The 20750-nt window shown below is 41.3% G+C and overlaps 1 protein-coding gene across 1 annotated transcript in view; it reads left to right on the top strand.

Moving 5' to 3' along the window:
• LOC146822633 (dynein axonemal heavy chain 5-like) overlaps positions 1-20750 on the top strand; it is a 971002-nt gene that overhangs the window by 205675 nt on the left and 744577 nt on the right. The window contains exons 22-26 of the mRNA XM_085606815.1: positions 967-1054; positions 5015-5138; positions 5259-5425; positions 8833-8925; positions 19140-19337. Of these exons, the coding sequence (XP_085462941.1) occupies positions 967-1054; positions 5015-5138; positions 5259-5425; positions 8833-8925; positions 19140-19337 (670 nt within the window). The remainder of the gene's footprint in view (positions 1-966; positions 1055-5014; positions 5139-5258; positions 5426-8832; positions 8926-19139; positions 19338-20750) is intronic.

Below are 20750 nucleotides of genomic sequence, written 5' to 3'. Positions count from 1 at the left end.
TTCTAGACATTCAAGTTAATGCTGTAAATATTTTCATGGAATATTTTCTTCCAATGTAGCTCATCTTGTCCTCTGTGCCTCCTTCTCAGGTGCAGTTAAAGCCTCTGAGCACGTTTTCTTGTATCAGTATGCATGGAGCTCAGGTTACAAGTCGTAGGTGTATATTTGGTGGTGGAGTTCCTGTCCCAGCAGTACAGGAATGTTCAATGTCGGTATGGGGAAAAACTGGCTGCATTGTCTGCTCTCAGGCGACTGCCCCTGTTACTTGATGACAGCACTCCTCACAGTGTAAAAAGGATGAACGCCGTTTTGGCTGCGACTTCTGGACAACAATGTATCGACCTCCTGGGGACCCGCAGTTGTTACATAATAATGCAAAAAGTGGGTAGATAGCACTGCCCAGAAGGTTAGATTTGTCCAAGTGTCATTTTAAGTACACAGATCTTGTCAACAAATTTACTAGAAAAGGTGGATGTATGGGACATGTGTAGATCGTATATGCTTGTCAGACACCTCCTTCTACAGTGACATTATGTAAAATAATACTACTGCATCATTAGTTTAATGCTAAAATGCTCTCTCAACTGGTTGCTGTTTCTGTTGACGGCAGTCCTGCTATAGATCATGTGACATTGTGTCAAGATTTTGGTATATTTTGTGCTCTAAGTAGCGTCATTAAAGTGTACTACACTTCCATAAATGGTAGCTGTGGCCATTTTCTAGTTTAGTTGAATTTGTCAATAGATTCGGGCACTTCTGTCTCTTCACTGCTACATTTACCCTTGTGCATGTTCCCTCAGATGAAGCTGCCGCTCTGTCCTCCAACTCATGAATGCCATGTCCCATGACTGCAGCCTCATTTCAAGAACTCGCCAGTCTTTTCATGTGTTCGTTTTTTATTATTAAATTAAATTAAAGAAAGAAATCAGAACATGATATTCTGAAAAGGGTATCCTTTCCTTGCAGGCAAAGTCAGCAAGTGGAGCGTTCCATGTATGAAATGATTGAGGCGCTGAAGCAGAAGCTAAGAGCGGCCGACAGAAACAGTCTTCAGGTGAACGTTTGAAATGAGATGTGGGGGTGAAACATAATGTCCGACGTTATGTCATTACGCCACTTAATTGTCTATCTGTTAGGGGAAAAATCCTACCACAGGAACAATGTGAACACAAGCGACTGCTGTTCGCGTCATCGCGATTCTGCGCTATGTTTTCATGCAAAATACATCTTCGTGTTCATTTTGTGCATAAAATATTGCTAAATACAATTTTGCATAACTAAGTAAAAGGAAATGACACAAATTTACACAAAATTCGCACACCATTAATTACAACCAGCTACAAGGAAAAGGGATCATATATGTGCTTGTGTGTATAGAAGCAGAGCAAATTGTGGGGGTAGAAACTTAAGGAATGCTTTAGCGCAAACCATAAGTAGGTGGTTGCCCAGGGAACTATCATGGTGGATAATCCTTTCAAGCAGCCACATTTCCCAGTTAGTTATCATTAACTTCTCCTCCTCTGAGTCCTTTATTTCATGTAATAGGTGAGGTGATTTTTGCACGTCTCAACAGTCACCCAGTTGCGGCACACTTGCATACAATGCTGCCACCTAAACGCACACCTTTGCCTTTCCTGGGAGTACCAGTTGCCGGGGGCTTCTCTGAGGGTAACGGTATGGGTCTTCTTAAGGTGAAGATACGCCCTACTGTTCCCTTCTACCACTTAAGTCCTGGAAATTGGTACAGGAGGTTCGGTTTGAGAGATAGAACAAAAGCTGATAAACCCTCTGGTCCTTCCAGAGAATAAAAACTTGCAATCCAGAGGAAAAATATCAGGACAGGGAACAAGGCTCTGGGTCTGGCAAGCAGAGTCAAGGCAGGGGGATGGAGTACTGCAGAAAGCTGAAAGTAGAAAACGTAAAGGCCAAAAGTATCTAAACCAAGCAGAGAACGGCGTTGTCCTCAGGAAGAGCTGTGATACTCTTATTGCCAACGCTCAGCCCATTTTGTAGTTAGAAGAAAGTCATTTGGGACTAAAAGGTTAAGAAAACAGAATCTGAACCTCAAACTTTTTAAAGTAGTACACACTGGAGAAAAAAGTCTTCAGCATAGAACCTTTCAAAAGTGAGATGTGAAAACTGAGCTAGCACGAGCAAAACACACAAGGAAAACCAACAATCGCAGAAAGAAGAAAAATAGAATAGATATCCTACCACGAGGTGTGTTCACTCAGAAAAAAACATAGTAGGCTGCATGGCCAGTCACACCTCCTCCACCCCTGGGAAGAGTACTTCCGCTTGTACTCTGTGCCACCGCCAAAGATAGCAGCTAGGAATCGTGCAGGGGACAAGGGGCACAGTGCCACCAAGAACAAAGAAATATGCGCTGCTGTGAGGGCAGACAATGTTGCAGGTAAGTGAGGCAACGCCGCCACTCAATAAAGGTTTGTGAAGACCACAAAGAGATCCGGTCCCATAACAGTGGGGTTGTAGACACTACCCAGGTGCCTTAGGGGAAACAAGTAAGCCAAGGAGCGACTGAATGATCCACCTCGAATGTCAGTCTCTGCAGTGGACGCCCCCAGGAGATGCCGCAGGCTGTGCCCAAGGACATCAGACTTCCTGTAGTTGTCCCATGAACACCAATAAAGAGCACATACCCAGAGCATCCTCTTTAGGCAACATGCAATGGGCACTGGACCGCGTGTGGGGCCTAGATGTAAATATGTACCCTATTCTTGTTAAGTCTGGCAAAGCCAGCCAATAGGGTTCACAGAGGTTTTGGCTGTCTCCCTTTCAACCCACTGGCTTGCTTGGGTGAGCCTTCTTCATATATTGGCAGTCATATCTTGCATCAGCCCATTGTTGTCTCACAGTCACCATAATGTTATTGGCTGTTGGAGTGTATCTTTCTGCATCCTAGCAACTGAATGAGGGATTATTGTACATCTGAGAAGTACCCTCAGTCATCACACTTATTGCCGCTGTGAAATCTTTGTCTCATTAATGAATTTTGTACACAAAAAAATCTGTTTTGGTATTTTCTTCGTCAGTAAGACACAATGGTTATGAATAAAGCAAAGCAAACGAATTGCTAGAGATGGCAAATTCGCCTCTTCTAGTGGCCGCCATGAGAGGATCGACCCTTTGGAGTCCTTAGCAACCTCAGTGAGCTGCTGAGAGGGTTCCGCATAATTGGCAGCACCCCAGTCACCGGGCACTGCTGAAATACAAATTCAGTGCACTCTGCGGTTTTGACAAAGCCAATAGTTTGAGTTTATAACTGAATATGTAAGCCAGGCCTATCGACCTTGCTAATGCTTGTGTTGAACTGACTGCAATAAAAAGAAGGAAATCAAAGGCCAAATGAAGGAGCAAGTGAGGAAATTGAGAGAAAATGGTGGAATGCATAGCATCGCGAGTCTGCTTTTGCAAACGTATGCCATCCCTCATTACACTGGATAAACATATGTACAATGTTGTTGCATTAGATTTGTTGTGATGTGTGCAGATGCAACAATATATTATTCAGCCAAATTTCAAGCAGCTCCACTGGCCCAGATTTCTTGTCCTTCCAGCAGGAGAGCGCTGCATGAAAAAATGCAGCTCCACTCTTCATGAAGGGCACAACATAGGCCATTTAGTAAGAACTGGCTGCCAATAAAGCATTCAGTGGCGCTCATAATTAATATAACTGTTTTACCTGATACTCAGCCTTGTGCTCGTGTGCAAAGGCAAACCTTCAGTGTCTAGCCTAAGATTTGTACTCTGGGTACACTCTTCAGTATAAGTTCCTACATGGAGGCAAGAGTATGGGGGTCAGACATGTAACATGGGTACTATAGCGTAAAGCACATGTTACATGTAGGTACGTCAGGTGGCATACCGCTTGACCACTAGTCTGCTCCTGCTTTCATTTGGTGTTAAGATTTAGAGCAAGGCCAGCTAGCGCTACTTTATGTGATCTGACTTTGCACCAAAAACTATGTTCTTTTGCACCAGTCGACCCTAGATAGGCCACCCTTGCATAGATTACCAGGGAAATGGCACAAAGAGGTTTGATTGCTTAATGAGTGTCAACTTCCGGTGCAAAATAGTATTTCCTGCTATTGCTACTCGTTGCATCGCTTTGTAATGCTTTGCATAATTTTGATTTGAGCGAGTGCGAGCACAAACCTTTAATAATTCTGTTCCTCAGAGTCCGGAATCTGGTCAGGCTGGAACACATGACCAACCGGCCCCCATGGGCACAAAGACAGCCCCTACCCCTCTGGCCTACCGGGAAAATGCCCAGTGCCTGCTGTGGCCAGTCCAGCCCTGACCAAGCTTCCAGCTGAATTACATGGTTAAAGTGAAAGGGGGTGTTCAATCACAGTTACGTTTTTTTTGTTACAGAGCAATATATATTTAAATTAATATCTTGAAGAAAAACACAGTTCTTTCTTGGGCTATGCCATATAAACTAGGAACCAGATTTACTAACATTTTACGTCATGGTTGCACCACTTTTGAGGCGCAATCATGATGCAAAATGCTAGTACATATTTTTAAAGCCACACAAGGGGCAATTTGCGCCACCTTGCATGGCTTTGTAAAAAATTATTGTAGTACAGCCGCTTATGCTGGTGCTGCATTGGGTTACATTTCATTGTGGGAGGTGTTCATGGGTAGAACATGTAAAGAGGATAAACATCTTTTTTCACCTAGTTATGTCCTCTGCAGCACACATAGAAAGAGGATAATGCCTCGAGAGACTCTTTTGTGCCGTAAGGTATCCCTTTCTGCACAAAAACAATTCTCCTTGTAATTCAGGCACCGGTGCCTGAGTTGGCACTAGGCTGCCTGAAGTGCTCCAGCGCAAGGAAAGGGCAGGAATGATGTTAAATATGGGGCATGCCTGCCCTTTTACGCAGGGCAGCAAGGTGGCTTGCTGCGTTGCGCTGTGTTAATTCTGCTCTTAGGTCCTTTGCCGATTTCTTTTCAACTTGTGCCCATTTCTTTTTCTCCATTTTAGGATTCATTTCCCTGCGCTCATTTGGACTCAAAGCAGAAAACGCGCTGTCAAGAATGTCTTTCCTGCAGCTACTATAACATGATGGGACTACTGTGCCAGAAACACACGGACTGTTTAATTAAGTGTAGGTTTCCTTTGGTATAGAGTCACGTCTTGATATCTCACTTTTGGCTGACTAGAAGTATGTTTTATACATTGTGTTCTTTCAAAGCATATATAAAACATTGCCATATATCTCACACAGGCACCAAAAGTTCCTTGGATGCATTGAAGCGTCGTATGCACACTGGAAGCTCCATATATGGGACAGCTAAACTGACGAAGGATCAAGCTTCCATTCCAATGTTTAAAGCTGAAATTCACCTGGCAATTCCAAATGTTGTTTTGAGGCCAAGTCTTGAAGACATCCAGGTATGAGCGAAAGAAATGCGTACAAGGTTGAATCCTAGTTCAGAAGGAAGATGAAAGTCTGGTCCGCAACCTCATGCTCGCTTCCTGATGTCCGCAAATATAAACAGGCATGTTGATTACTCATGATGCATAATGGTAAGGCTCCATTGCATTGTGGTACATGTAGTCGATTTTCTCTGAGGCAATCTCCATTCATTTACATAGGTAGTACAGCTAACTGTTTCCACTAAGTTACTCTCCTGTCTTGACGTTTAGCCAGGGGCGGCTCCTCCGCTGTGGCAGAGGCGCGTAGCCCCACTGCTGCTACCCAGCAGAGGCAACAGTGAAAAAGGAAATGATAATAAAATATTTTTATTATAATTGTGTTTTTCGCCGTTGCCTCTGCTTGATAGCTGAGTCACAGGGCGGGGAGTTGCCGAGCCATCCAGGAGGAGGAGATATGGGCACTACTAAGTGCGCATGATGGCTTGGCAGGCAGTCTTAGGCCGGCCAACCCGTCATATGCACTTAGCAGTTCTCCACCCGGCTGTGTTGCACAGCCGGGTGGAGAAAAGCCACAGGCTGCCATGTACTGTCTGAGTGGCAAACCAGGCATCTCAGACCAATCCCAGCGTACTGAGAATAGTATCCCCAGCATGAGAGAAACACTGGGATTGGCATCTGGGAGCCTGTGCAGCGTGTGCCTGTCGAGGATCGGGAGAGGAGCCGATGCAGCATCAGGCGAGTCGATTTTTATTCATTTTTTAATGTTATTCTTTGTTTTTGTATTTATGTATTTATCCCTCCCCTCCCCCTGCTGCCCGCCCTACCTCGTTGCATCAGGAGCAGCCACCACTGCATTTAACTTACATTAAAGCTCTTTAAAGAACCTTAACTTTATTAGGTGGGGCTGACTTTGAATGCTGCAGAACAATTCAAATTGTAAAATAGCTAGGTACCAGTTACTGATGGCAAACTCAATGAAAGCATTCACTTCTGAAAAGTTCAGTGCTTCGAGTGCTATAGAAATCATGTTTGTGTTTTTGAAGCTTACTAAGCCACTCCTTAATGCATGGAAGCATGTATAAGGACTGGTATGTCAACCCTCTTAGCAAAGTGCCCTTTCATTTCCTCTCCAAAAACAATGACTCATCACAGTGTTTCTTATAAACCAATATCCAGACTAAAGGTGACTCAAACATATCTGCAAAGTTATTTCACATTTTATCAACATTGATGATGCAGACCAACTTCGGTTACAAGATAGACTGTTTACAAAAAACATCCAAGATGTAATGGCCTTATAATACATGGGATTTTGTAATCCCTGTATAAACTACTTTAATTATAATTAGCGACTTGTGACAAACTCGACTATTATAAGGTTATTACAGTTGAGTTCCGACATGAACTGTTTCCAATATCTGCTTGCAACAAATATCTATCAGGTTTTTATGTGTTTAATTTTGCACCAGAGGTTTTATTTTTATTCTTCATGTTTGCAAACATGTTCACTCTTTCATATGAAAGAGCTATGCACCAAGGTTTTAAGTGGCTTGTGGGAAAAGTGATGGTGTGACCATGTATTCTAAGTAAGGCTCCCTGTTTTCCGTTTTTACTGATTTTTACATATAAATACAGACAGAAAACCATTCATTTTCTTGTCTGTATTTATTTTTAAATGTGGATAAAAACGGAAATTGGGTGCTTTTTGAGTGATTCTAAATATACTTTGACATGACTGTCAGGCCAATAACTGTGTCGATTGATAGGTAAGGGGTTTAAAAAAGAAAGGAATTTTATTAAAGAGGCTTAAACTGCAGTAGCAATGCACAAGGTTGATACTGAAATGTGCATATTTTCATGTAAGTGCATTGATTTATCTTCGGCAGTTGTTCATATCCCTGAAACCTGGCAGGCATTCAACCATGACTGCATATTTATTGGTTAAATAAATGTGGAAATATCCCAGTTTCAGCTTTACTTTATTAAAAAAAACCATAATAAATATGGATAAATACAGATAAAGCTGACAAAAAATAAATATGGATAAATATAGACGGAAATGACTAAAAAATAAATACCATAAAACCGGGAGCCCTAATTATAAGGGATAAAATACCCCCTGGTGTAGTTCCATAACCTTTTTAAAGAACTCAGACTTCTGCCTTGTTCCTCTATATGGTTATGGAACTCCTTGGCAGCTTGCAATATCTGTATAATTTGCTGCAGGGGTACTTTATCCCTTATAAGTTGACCCAGAGTATGGGGCTGCAGAAACAATGTTTGATTTAGTTGATTGAAGCTTCTGTTTGAAGAATGGTCCTCAGTACATGGGGTCAATGATGGCTGTTGTGGAATTTAAATCAACAAATTGCCGCCAACAATTTTCCGTTTTTTATTGGGATGAGGTTGAGACATCCCTTATCCCCCTAACTAGGCAAGTGTCAGAGAAATGTGACAGGCTAAGAAGTGGTGCAAAGTTGACAAATTTCACAAATTTACAAGGTTGCGAAGTTTTCAAGCTTGCTGGAAGACGTTTAATTTTTCATAACCTCACAGATCATCTCAGCCCTTACTTTGCATATTTGTTCCTGCGCAGTGTTGCTCTGCACTACATTTTTGAAGACCGCTTAGAAATCTGAAATCCATTTGAATTTAATTTGATTCAGACCAACATAGTTTCGCGTTTTCACTATGGCAACACTCTGTATGTGGGATCGCCTAAGTATGTAATAAAGAGACTTCAGGTAGTGCAAAATGCAGCAGCAAGGCTTTTGTTAAAGGTTCCAAGCTATGTTCCAGTAAGAGAATCCTTTAAACATCTCCACTGGTTGCCGATTGAGGCAAGAGTTAAGTTCAAATCCCTTTGCATTGCACACAGGGCCATAAAGAACAAAGGTCCAGTGAAGCTCAGAAATCTGATACCTGCTCATGTTCCAGCTAGACTCTTAAGAACTTCTCAACTACATTTCCTCAGCACGACCAGTGTCAAGAGGACAAGATAGGGAGGGAGATCATTCGCACACTAATTACCTAAGATGTGGAATGATCTCCCACTTGGCCTCAGATCACTGCAAGATGAAGTCACCTTTAGAAAAAACTTAAAGCCTGGTTGTTCCCTCATTAATTAATTTATTTAACAATAGGTACGGGTAACCAGTTCAGCACTCACCATCGCGGGAAAGCCCTCGGGCAGCCATGCGCTTTATAAAACCCAAACCAAACATACATACATAAACATACATTTGAATGTAGGATTTGTTACACAATTGAAGAGACACATGCCTATGCCACTAAACATTGGTATAGTTGTGAATAATAGATGGCTGGAAGAGTGCCGCGCGTTTCATCATTTATTGAGCTGAAATTGAAAAGCTTTAAATGAGATGACATAGTGATTTTTAAAAAAATGTTTGCTTTTCTAGAGTGCTGTGAATAAGGTGACCAACACTATTTTATTGATGACCAGAGACATTCCTTTGTGGAAATTTACTTATTTGCATCACAAACAGCAGCAGGTAAGAGATATGGTTATTTAACCTGCAAGAAAAAAACAGCATTGATGTGTTCTGAAAAATAAATTGTAGAAATACATTGTATTATTTGGGGATAAATATGTTGGCAAACGATCTTTACATTTAAAAAAATAAAATGCATTCTTTATAGTTGGAAACATGATGACACAATACCCTAATGTGTGCACATTTACCCACAACATTGCTATGAAGATCTAATCAACATTTCTTATATCTCATACATATGATTTAGCATGATGGGTCATGAGATCAGCTGTAAACTATGAATTTTTGACATTATTTGGACTAGGCTTCACCTCATTGTAAATTTATTTTTATAGCATTGAGTATGACCAGGAGAGCGTAAAACCAGTAAGCACAAGTTCTCCAATTGAAAAATGCTTCAAAATACTGAAATAACTTGGACTATTTTTTGAACCCCTCAAATCACTATTGAACTTCGGAGAAGATTGGAGCAGAGTCTGGAAATGCTTGGCTTGAGTGGGCTGTTTCATATATATTATATCATATTCCTAGCCCCTATGAGCATGTCTGAGTTTGAATAGCTGTGATATTAATGAATACTAGTCATTGTAGCTCTGGTGATTTATGTCACCCGAATTGTAGATCACAGTTAGACCAAGGCTTCTGTTTGTGTTGTGTGTGTTATCTGCAGTTATATAGTCCTATGAACACTGTCAAAATGGGAGAGAACAAGGCTTTAAGACTTGGCTATTTCGAAGTGTTTAGAAGAGTGTCCTAATATTACACAACAATTTCAAAGTACCAGAGCAGATGTCAGTGGTTTTCTTCATTGGTGGGCCAAATGAGAGTATGAAGTTAAGCGTTTATGGTTGTAGCTATTTATTTCAGAGCAAAGAATTTCTGATTTGATTTCTTTTGAACCAGTTAACCATTAACCATTATTGGATTGTTGAGAGTTGGTCTGGTGACATGTGACAAGACTTGTCCTTGAGAATTCACTGGTTTATTCTCTGAATGGCAGGCTACGCTCAAATGTTCCTGAGTAAGTCTGGGCACCAGAATTCTGCCTTGATTTTGCCAAGTTATATAAAATATCCTATTATCCCTAACTTTGCAAGTAAAAAAAAAGTTTCCTGGCAGTGTAAAATATTTTTTTTTCTTTTCTAAAGCCTTGAAGGGATTTTCTCAAATAAAACAATCTTCCCCATTTTACTATATTACACAATAGAAAAACTACTTTCAAAAGCTATAAAAGGATGAGGTCTTACTCCTATGTTGATATATGCAAAATTGGCCATCGTGTTCTATGAAATGTTGACCTGTCTCTAAGCCTGTATTCTCCTATAGGGTTTCAAAATAACACACATATTTCAGAGTCCTTCCTCCTCCCATGCCCAATTCAATCCATAGATCAAACTTTCCAAAAGTGAAGGTGCGTATTGCAAATCTAAACACCTTAAAAATTCAGGTGATTAATAGTTCATCCAAACAAGTATCCCAAGGTCTACTTGAAAGCAAGGTGGCAAGAAACTGTACCCAGTAAAAATCCTTACCACCCCTTCTTTCTGTCACACTAGTTTGAAATAGATAATATAGCCATAGATAATCCAGTTAATTTAATATGTTTGTTGGTTTTGACGTTTACCGCCCGAGACAATATGCAAATCTTTTATCCAGCAAAATAACTGTGATTCTTGCAAAGTGAGGATTACCCATTATGAACAGTAACCACCAAATATTACCTACAATTTACACAGAATTAAAACCATCAAGATTACAGGCAACATTGGGATAAATAAGACTAAATATACAACTATTAATACATTTACATTATTGGATCAAAAGTTTTTAGCATAATAAAATGATCCATTGTTGTGGGAGGAATAAGTATAAATTGTAAGGCAACATGAGCATTTTTATGCCTTTTTAAAGAAACATGTTTCTTAAATTGCAAAATAACACTGGTTCCATTTAAATAAACACAAAGACAGCATGAATAATAACTTACTTCAAAGACAGACTATATGGACAGCCATTTTGACCTAATTTGCTCTGAGTGAAAGCCCGTTACTTCTTACATTCAGAAATAATCACCACATTGAATGCTTTAGCAGATTTCCCCCCAGAAATAGCATTTGACCTTGCCTCGCAAAGTTTTCAATCTGGTTCTGATCAGTCATGAAAGTATGGTGACTTTTATCCAAACTGAAGCTATAATCTTTTGAGTCTAATTTCATGAGCCTTGTTAGAAATGGGGTTCTCTAGTTGGCAGCGGTAGGTACCTTTGTCCAACTACGGACCCTTGCTTCTAGTCGGGGTAAGGGGGATACACTCCTAAATCACCCCTGCTGACCCACTTGGGAACCTGGCACGAGCAGACAGGCTTATCTCAGAGGCAGTGTGTAAAGCATTTGTGAACACATACAGTAATACAGTGAAAAGACTACAAATGGACACCACACCATTTTAGAAAAATATGTAATCTTTATCTAAACCAAAACAAGACCAAATGACAAAAATCCACAATACAGTAATAAAAATATGACTTTCAGATGGTAGAAAATAGTTCAGTTCAAGCAAATTGCAGATGCGACACTTTTCTCACAAAGTACCTGGGATGCGCCATGCAAACAAACAAAACAGGTCGCAGGGAAGGTGATGCGACGGTTCCTTACACTCAGGGAAGGTGATGCGTCGGTGCCTTACTGCAGCACCGGGGAGTTGATGCATCGGTTCCTTACCGAAGAGGAGGTGATGCGTCAGTTTCTTACTGCGTGGGGAGGTGATGCGCCAGTTTCTTACTGAGTCCCCCAACAATGCAACAGACTTGGCACCTCAATGCAATGTGACGCTCCTGTGATGATGCATGAACCCGTGTAGCCGCACAGCAGGCCTTGCGTTGAACTCGGTGCAATGATCTTGGACTTTGGAGATCGGTGCCCTCAATGCGGCGTGCAGCGATTTCTCGAGACGCGGCAGGCGCTGCGACGGTTTCTTCGGCGATGCTTCGGAAACAGGTGCGGATGCACCTCGCTTCGTTGATGTTGCACGGTTTTTCCAGCTCCCAGCGGAAAACAGTCTCTAGAGGTCCAGAACAGCAGCAGGCACCTCTTTGCAGGTTAGAATTCCCAGCAAGGAAATTCAGGGGAGCTGGTGGTGAAGTCTTTGTGTCCCTGAGACTTCAGAACAGTAGGCAAGCTCAGTTTCAAGCCCTTGGAGATCTTCTTTCAAGCAGGTGACAAGGCAAACAGCAAAGTCCCTTTCTCCTTTTCTTGGCAGCAAGTAGCCACTGCAGGCCAACCCCAGACAGCAAACCACACAGGGGCAGTATTCCGCCTCAGTTTCTCCTAGGCAAAGGTTCCTTTTCATTTCCCAGAAGTGATCTAAAAGTCAGGGGTTTGGACCCCTCTTTTTATACACCAAAATCCTTTGTTCTCTGAAGGCAGAGAGTGTCTGTACCCAGCCAAAACCAGCTCTGTCCTCACTCGTGCAGCTTCCTGGCAGGAGGTGGAGACAGCATTGTTGAAGGCAGACCAGGCCCATTCAGGTAAAAGGAAATCTCCGCCCCCTACTCTAAATGCAGCCCAGGCCTATTCAGCCCAGCCCTGACTTATCAATCGTTTGGAGCCACTGCCCCTCTCCAGACCCTGTCCTCCAAATGCCAAACATGCAATACACAAACCTAGCAGAGGCACACTGGATGGTTAGGCAAGAAAATCCCTACTTTCTAAAAGTGGTATTTTCAAACACAGAATGTAAAACTCACCCTCACTAAAAGATGCATTTTAACATTCTGAGTTCAGGCATACAAAACTTAATTTTTCTACCTTGTTCCCAGGGCCAGTTATGTCTATAAGATGTTATAAACAAACTTCCCATTCTGTCCTATGGGAACAGGTATCCTTGCAATAGTGAAAAACGAAATTGGCAGTATTTCACTATCAGGAAATGCCACACACATCAGGACATGTCCTACCTTTCACATACAATGCACCCTGCCCACAGGGGTACCTTGGGCCTACCTTAGGGATGACTAATATGTAGAAAAGGAAAGGTTTAGGGACTGGCAAGGGACTTGCCAAGTGGACATGGCAGTCCAGACTGCACAAAGGCTCTGCAATGGCAGGCCAGAGTTACATTTTACAGGCTGCTTCTGTGGGTGGCACAATCAGTGCTGCAGCCCACTAGCAGCATTTGATTTACAGGCCCTAGGCACATACAGCACTATGCTAGGGTCTGACAAGTAAATCAAATATGCCAGTCATGGAATCACTAATCCATAACAGCAATTTACAAAGAGAGCATTTGCACTTTGGCACTGAACAGCAGTGCCAAAGTGCCCAAAGCATCTAGACCAGCAAAACAGAGTCCAACACACAGCAAAAACACAGGAGGCAAAGGCAAAAATGCAATGGAGACCCACACCAATGGTGCCAGGTCTAACAAGCCTTTTAACTATCACCCAGTATGACCAGGTTTTCAAAACCCAGATTAACTTCTAGGATTCTTCTGAAAGTAAAATTAATTCACCTTGCATTCTGGAACTGTAGCTTGACTCACTCTTTCAAGTATTGTGTGCAGCACATCTTACTTTGAACACCATGTGCACCATGACACTGATCCCACATGCTAAAACACTTATTAATTCAAGCTCTAGTCATAGTGATTGGACTGCTAGACAAGACCTAACAGACAATATGCTTCTCAAGATCTTACCCTTAGTTGTATTCAATAAGGAGAATTTCTCCCCTTGGAACTTCTCTTACTTGTATAGCAAGGTTGGAGGGATCTTGGTGTTGTATACTTTGATTACTGAGGCAAAAGTGTTGCTTGCCAATGGCGCTGAAAAGAGTCCTTAGGCCAGCAGCACGGACAATAGCTTTCCCTGGCATGATGTATATGCAGATTATAAGTCAACACCACAAGTAGGTGAAACTTGGCACCTTTTCTTGAGATGACTTTCCAATTTTCCATCTAAAACACACTCATTTGTATGTTGAACCCGATATTTTAATTTTATGCATTGATTTTTAAAAATCTAGCAGTTTGAATATGGCAAAGTGCTTGAAGACTTTGCAAGCGCTTATGGTTTGATCTACAATAATTAAGATATCAACATAAAGTAAAGTATATAAGTGGTTGTACCCCGATGATATGTGCAAAGTTTCAAACTTTGGTAAAGATAAAGGCTAAATTGAGAATTTATATGGAAAAGAGTAGGGGAGCTACAATGCACCCCTCTATCAGCTTGTTGGGTGTGGCGATTTTCTAAGTGAGGCTAACTGCAGAGCTGAGTAAAACTTCATGTCATGTATCAGTGTTTAGCAAAATTAGAATTTTCAGTAAATGGTGTGGAATATTCAGTGAAGCAAATTTACGCTATAAGACACATAGCATGAAATTAAAAAATATGACATTCGCTTATCTGTTAAGAACAGTAGAGGCTGGTGGCTTGAAAAGAAGGCAAACACTATTAGTAATATTGGGAAGGACAATACATGATGCGTTAAGAGTTATCTACATTCAGAGTGGATATAATACCACAAACTGTATGTAACAACAGGCAGAACAAAATACTTCTGATGCATGCTACTTTGTACACAATGCTTCCTGAAAACTAGACTGTCTGACAACCAAGATTGAGGCCTTTATTTAGACGAGTGGTTCCTAATTTATGGTCCGAGGACCTGGGGGCTCCACAAAGCCTACTCAGGGTGGTCTGCGACTGTTTTATAAAATGAAATAATATTACAATTAATAAACGAACATCACTACAATATATACAAATAAAAAAGAAAAATTAAAAAAGCGTAAAATTTCTCTAAATTTGATTGTGAATTAAACAAAACATTTAAATATTTGAGCATTTGTATGTTGTATACTTGTTTTGTATTTTTGTGTATTGTTTTGTGGTTCAAATCAAAGAACTTGCTTTGGCTGGGGGTCCCCAACTTCCAATAATTGCTCAGTGGAGCACCCCGGATTCCAGCAATGATTGAGGGGGGGTCCCCAGAACTTTAAATTCAGAGCGCAGTGGGCGGATAGCTGTACATTGATATTGCTCTGCCTTTACAAACTCGTGGTTTTCCTGTACCAGTTAGAGGTGGAGGAAAAACTGAGTTTCTACTGGAGAAGCCTCAGCTGACAACATTAATAAGAACCTTAGAAGTGTTCCACATCTGGCACTGGCTGGCCGGGTCACAGTGGAGGTCAGTTCAGTCTTTGTCAGGGAGGGGAGACCCTCATGGGATTTCCCTCCAACGGCAGTGACACCCAGAGAGAAAACTCCCTGCACGTCTTGACCATTCATTTATTTTGTTTTAATGAAACACAATCCAGCTTTGGAAGTTTGTTTTAGTAAAATAAAGTTTGCTGAGGAGGATCAAAAAAACATGGCTCCTGCTTTCAGTGCAGATTCACTGAAGGTGCAGAGATGCATGCCAGACAGATGGGAATCTTAAATGTGGGGGGTGATCCTCCACTTTGGGAGTGGAAGATAGACTCTCCTCTGACCTAACAGGCTGGAGGTCCGCTTGCCAGGGCCAGACTGGGAAACCTCTCTCCTTTCCTCCTTCTCTGATCATGTTCTCTTTACTGTCCCCTTCACTCCTTCCCTCTCTCTGTCTCTCTTTAAGCCCCCCATGGCTGCTGCATTTCGCCTAGGGGAGCTGGGGAAAGTGCCAGGGGCACCGGGAGAAGCCCTGAGCTTTTAAAACTGGCCTCCAAAGACGCCAGCTAACCTGGTAAATGCCTGAGTGAATAAATGGCCTGCCCAGATCTGCCATTTGCCACTGTGTAAATGACGCCAGAGTTTCCTCTTATGTGTATAATACATGATTTGGCACCGAATGTATGGTCTCTCAACGCCGTTTAGATTTACCAGGGGCCTTTTTGTGTTGGCCACTACTGTGGCTACTGCTTAGATAGACGAATTTTCCACAATTTTCAAAAGGCCTGATTTTACACAAAGAATATATTTTGTTTGCAAGGTGTGTGTCATTTGGAGCACCTGATGGACAGCAATGGGATACATTTGCAGCTTGGTTCTATGTGTTCTGCATCACATAATCGGCTTTCACCCAAAAGAACAAATTTAGGGGTGGCAGCATTTTGCCGCAGTTGCAATTTTGTAAATTAGTTACAATATACTGAATATTCTTTAATAATCGTCCTCTGTACTCCTCTTTTGATAGGTGCAATGGGGAGGGGGGGGGGGGGGTAGGCTTTAGAACGCAAACTTACTAACCACATCCATCGTGGTCTAGGTTAAGTTTAAAGTTAAGTAGCTTAGTGTTACTATGTACATTAAAACAATTTCCATTTATTTTTATAAGCTCGTCGATAGTTTTGTTATTTTTAGCAAACACACCATCTCTTCTGGACTGTGATGCCAATGAAACCACGCTTCAATGGTATTTACTCCTAATGTTGACTCAAAAGTAAGTTGTTGTCATGCATTTTGATCTTGCTTTTACATTCAATTTCAGCAAGTTCTAGACTTTGTGGGAGATTTACAAACATTTTGCACTGGGTTAACGTCACAAAAGTGACGCTAATCAGCGCAAAATGCTTTTTTTGCTATTTACTTCCCAGCGCCAAACTTGTTTTGTGCTGGCACCCTCAAAGTAGCGCAAAGAAGCGCAAAGTGCTGCTTTCCATTACTTAGCGCCGAGGGGGCGTGTTACATGGGTGGAACATGGGCGTTCCTATGCAACTACCCATGCCTTTTGACGCAAAACCATATTTACAAAGTATTGTAGACATGGTTTTGCGCCAAAGTTAATGCCCATTTAAAGGAGGTGCTAACAGGAGAAATGCTTTCATTTCTCTGTGCTTTTCGACTTTGCATGCGTGCTGCACTGTGCTTAGGCAATCGCCGCAAAAACGTAGGCTCCCTTGTGCTAGATTTAAACTCTGAGCACTAAAAGAATACCATAGAGCCATAGAATTCAAGTATAAAAAAGTTATATCGAAATCAATTTTTTATAATTCCACTATAAAAAAATTATATCGAAATCAATTTTTTATAAATCAGGATGTAGGAATCCTCCATTGTAAAATATTCTTACATTTTCAACCAGAAACCCTCGCTGCATCTCCTGCATCCTACCAAGTTGCATAGGAATAAATTGTGGTGCTATATTAAACAGTCGATGTCCTGGAGACACCGGTAATGGTAAAAATCTGAAGTTTGTTTGATCCCTACATCTAAAAAGATTCAGCCCCGCTGCAGCCAGCAAATTGTCAGTTTGCATGTTAGATTAATCCTTGACACAGAAAAGCTATCTATCTATTAATCAGACGTAAAGAAGCTCCTGCAGGCAGAAAATAGAATTCTAAGAAGCAAAACGCAAAGCCTTTCATAAAATGTTTACAAGCACAAAGCATCTCCTTGATGTGCAAATGCAGCACTTCAAATGTGTACAGTCATCCAGATACATCTATATAAAATCTATACAGAGCGAAGGTTTCATCTGGATTCATATTTCCTCTGCAGCTGTTTCCACCGAACCAATTACAGTTCCATGTGACCTTTTGACACAAGTAAAATGTTGGCTAAAGGGCGTTTTGAGCAGTGATGTAACAAGAGTGCTGTGGGCCCTAATGCAAATAATGAAAATGGACACCCTACCCCAGTGGTTGGTAGCAGCAAAAAAGCTAACCCAGAAGAGTTGTAGCCCACACAAGGGACCCTGCGGCCCTGGTGTTAGGAGGGAACCCTCTGATGAAGCATGTCAACCGTGGGTCAATGAGGGTTCTCATGCTAAGAAAGGTCTTTTCACATTTTTCCCCGTGATTAGAGCACACTGCTTTCTGGCTCTAATGTTGGCAGGACCTAACAAGTAGGGACCTTTTCTCTCCTTGTATTCAAACCTCCAGATATGCCAGTCGACGTCTTGCGACCATGTGCCGCCATCATAGCGAGATGCGCCTCCCACAGACATAAAAAGGCAGAGAAAATCAAGCAATAAATGTTTAGTGCACTTCTTAATTTCCTCGTGGTCAACAAAGTTATTGCTCTATTCTATACATTACTGCAATGTATTGCCATATTCTCCGTCCTTCAGTCTTGTCCATTCTCTCCAATGCCTAGCTACCACCTTTTCTCCCCTCTCCAAACCTCCATTGTGCATTTGTTTCTTTACACCCTTTTCTCTTTTCTTTGCCACTGTATCTCTTCCTTTTTGCAAGTTCCTCTACTTTATCTCACATCTCTCCTGTATGTCTCAATGCTCTTCTCTGTCTCTTACTCTCCTGTATCTCTCAGCCTCCTTTCATTTGCTGATCACTCTCCCATGTACATCGCCAGTCTCACCTCTATCTCTCTTTTGTCCTGCTTTTCTTTAGTTACACCTGTATCTCTCCAGCCTTCTATTTCGCCTTCCTCTTTTTCCTTATCCCTGGTACCTCTAGTTATTCTTTTTTGGGGCTCTCTTTCTTTGCCTGCATCGCTTCAGTCACCACTAAGACCGTGAATAGCTCCTCAGCCTCTACAACCACCCGATATAACAAACTATGGAAGGCTCCCAAGCAGGCACTCAGAGTGCCATTGGCCTGTTAAGTACCTGCATCTGGTGCAAAGCAAGCTAGACTCCTCCCTCAACCTCTGCACCTCCCCCAGCCTCTGCACCTCCCCCAGCCTCTGCACCGCTGATAGCCACACACCTGCTTTTGAGAACATTACTTTGCTGAGCCAGTTAGCCTTCACTCTGGTCGTTATACATTTCTTGCATACAAGCGGCTTGCAATTGTTTTTTTTATCAAAACTGATTATGCATTACTTGGACCAAAGCATGGGTTTTTGGTCTTTCTGACAGACATCTTTGGCTGTTTGCTCGAAAACAGACCTTCCGTTCAATATGCTCTTATGTGGGCTTTTTGTCTATGCCATGCTTGTGATTTGAATGCTTTGTCCTTAAAGCAGAATAAAAATAATTTGTGTGCACGGTGGCCGTCTTGGAACGACTGTTCTTTTGTTTGAAAAAAAATAATTCCAAGGTATTGCTGAACCTGTGTGCATGAATGGAAGCAGATTGGCAGAAAAACAAGTATTGGCAAGACCAATAGGTTTTTCTGAGAGACACCTATAGGCTAACATGCACTTCAGTGTGCAGTCATCTCTGTGTCTTTTTTTACTCATATGTTTAAGAAACTAACCATCATGCTTTCTTTGCCTTATGATTTCTGATGTAGTGTAAAATAGGTATTTCCTTACACTTTTCATGTTTTAGTTGGAACAGAATGCAGCCAGAGACCTAGGGGATGAGCTCACCAAAATGGTAGTGTTGAAACCCCTGGACAAGCAGATCAGTGAACACAAAGATGTCAGCAAAGTTATTATCCAGCTGAGCACCATGATCCTTTCCCTGAAGATCGACGCGACGGGTGTGCTCAACAGCTTTTCAAAATTCTCTGGACTATGGAATCAGGTTTGCTTTCTTATTTTTAAACTTTCATTTAATAAAATTAAACAAAATTCACAAACCTGAATTGAATGCCCTACGTGCTAAAAAAAGTTACTAATAGCACGTAAATATCAGATTTATTATCGTGTATTTGATTTTTTTTAATGCTGTATTTTGATTGGAGAAAACAAGCCATTGCTTTCATAGCTTCCAAGGTTTCAGATTGCCATGTGTGACATTTTCATAATTTTATAGTAATTATAAGTGACATTTCAACGAATATGAGTGACACTGTCTAGCGAGCAAGGTCAAGGAATGAAGACGAGGCACACACAAATATCAGAAATTACACCCATTTGAGCAGCGAGAAACCAAGTTAACTGCTGCAAAGCGTTAGAAATATAAACGACTTCTAGCCAAAATTGCAGACAATAGTTAAAGCAGATTGTAAAGACCTTTGATAGTGCGTGGCACAGCAGCAAAAAGGATTTCTGGTAACCAAAGCAGGGTGTATAACTATTTATACCACATGCTATAATCAGTTTGCCTATTTGCCAATATTTTCTCTCTCTAATTATAAGACTAGATTTTGGCCCATAGTACGATGGCAAATGACAAAGATGAACTATTCCCCTTATGATGACCTAGAACAAAGAGAATATTTATATTTACACCCTTCGGTATACATTTATATACATCTCTTTAGCATCATTATAATAAATAAAGACAGACTCCGTTTCTCTGTTAGTTTGCTTTTATCTATTTTCTTTTCATTCGTATATGAATTGGTCGAACAGAAGCACAATATGAATTCTGAATATTCACTCAAGAACACATTACAGGTAATCACAGTAACATCTCAATTGCAGAACATGAGTTGAGTGGATAGTATAAGAGACAAAAGAGCATTTTTTCAATAAGAACAAATGCAAATACAGAATTTCTTTACACACCTAGAAAACTATAGCACAACTTGCTAATAGCTGGAAATGCCAACCCTCCGGCCAAGAGGGAAATCTGGGGCTATCCTCATGAGGTATTAGGAGCAAAGTTAGGAGTCAACTTATAGACAGCATCAGCCAAGTACATCAAAGTGCAAACGCCTCAGATAGATCTAACCCCGACGCTCTCCTCACTCTCTCTGCCTTCGTCTCTCTCTGCCTCCGCCCAATCTATCACTAATAATTATACCCTAATATCCATCAATTCTGTCGTATTCTTGTAACAAAATCCATGAAAATCTTTTTCTAATTGGCTGTCAGGAATTGGGTGTTAAGTCACACCACTTCCTTCGCTCCTCCCTCTCAAATGTCCATTGTTTAATTCCATGCTGTCATCATCGTCCTTCAGCAGAGGAAATCAAATCTTCCCCTTCTTCAGCGCACACATTTTCAGATGCATTTGGAAACATTTAGCAGTTCAGTTTAGCATAGGAAA

Source organism: Triturus cristatus, chromosome 5_2, assembly GCF_964204655.1.
Source record: "Triturus cristatus chromosome 5_2, aTriCri1.1, whole genome shotgun sequence".
NCBI lineage: Eukaryota > Metazoa > Chordata > Amphibia > Caudata > Salamandridae > Triturus > Triturus cristatus.
The sequence above is the reverse complement of the archived record's forward strand: the minus strand, read 5'-3'. Positions and strand labels throughout refer to the sequence as shown.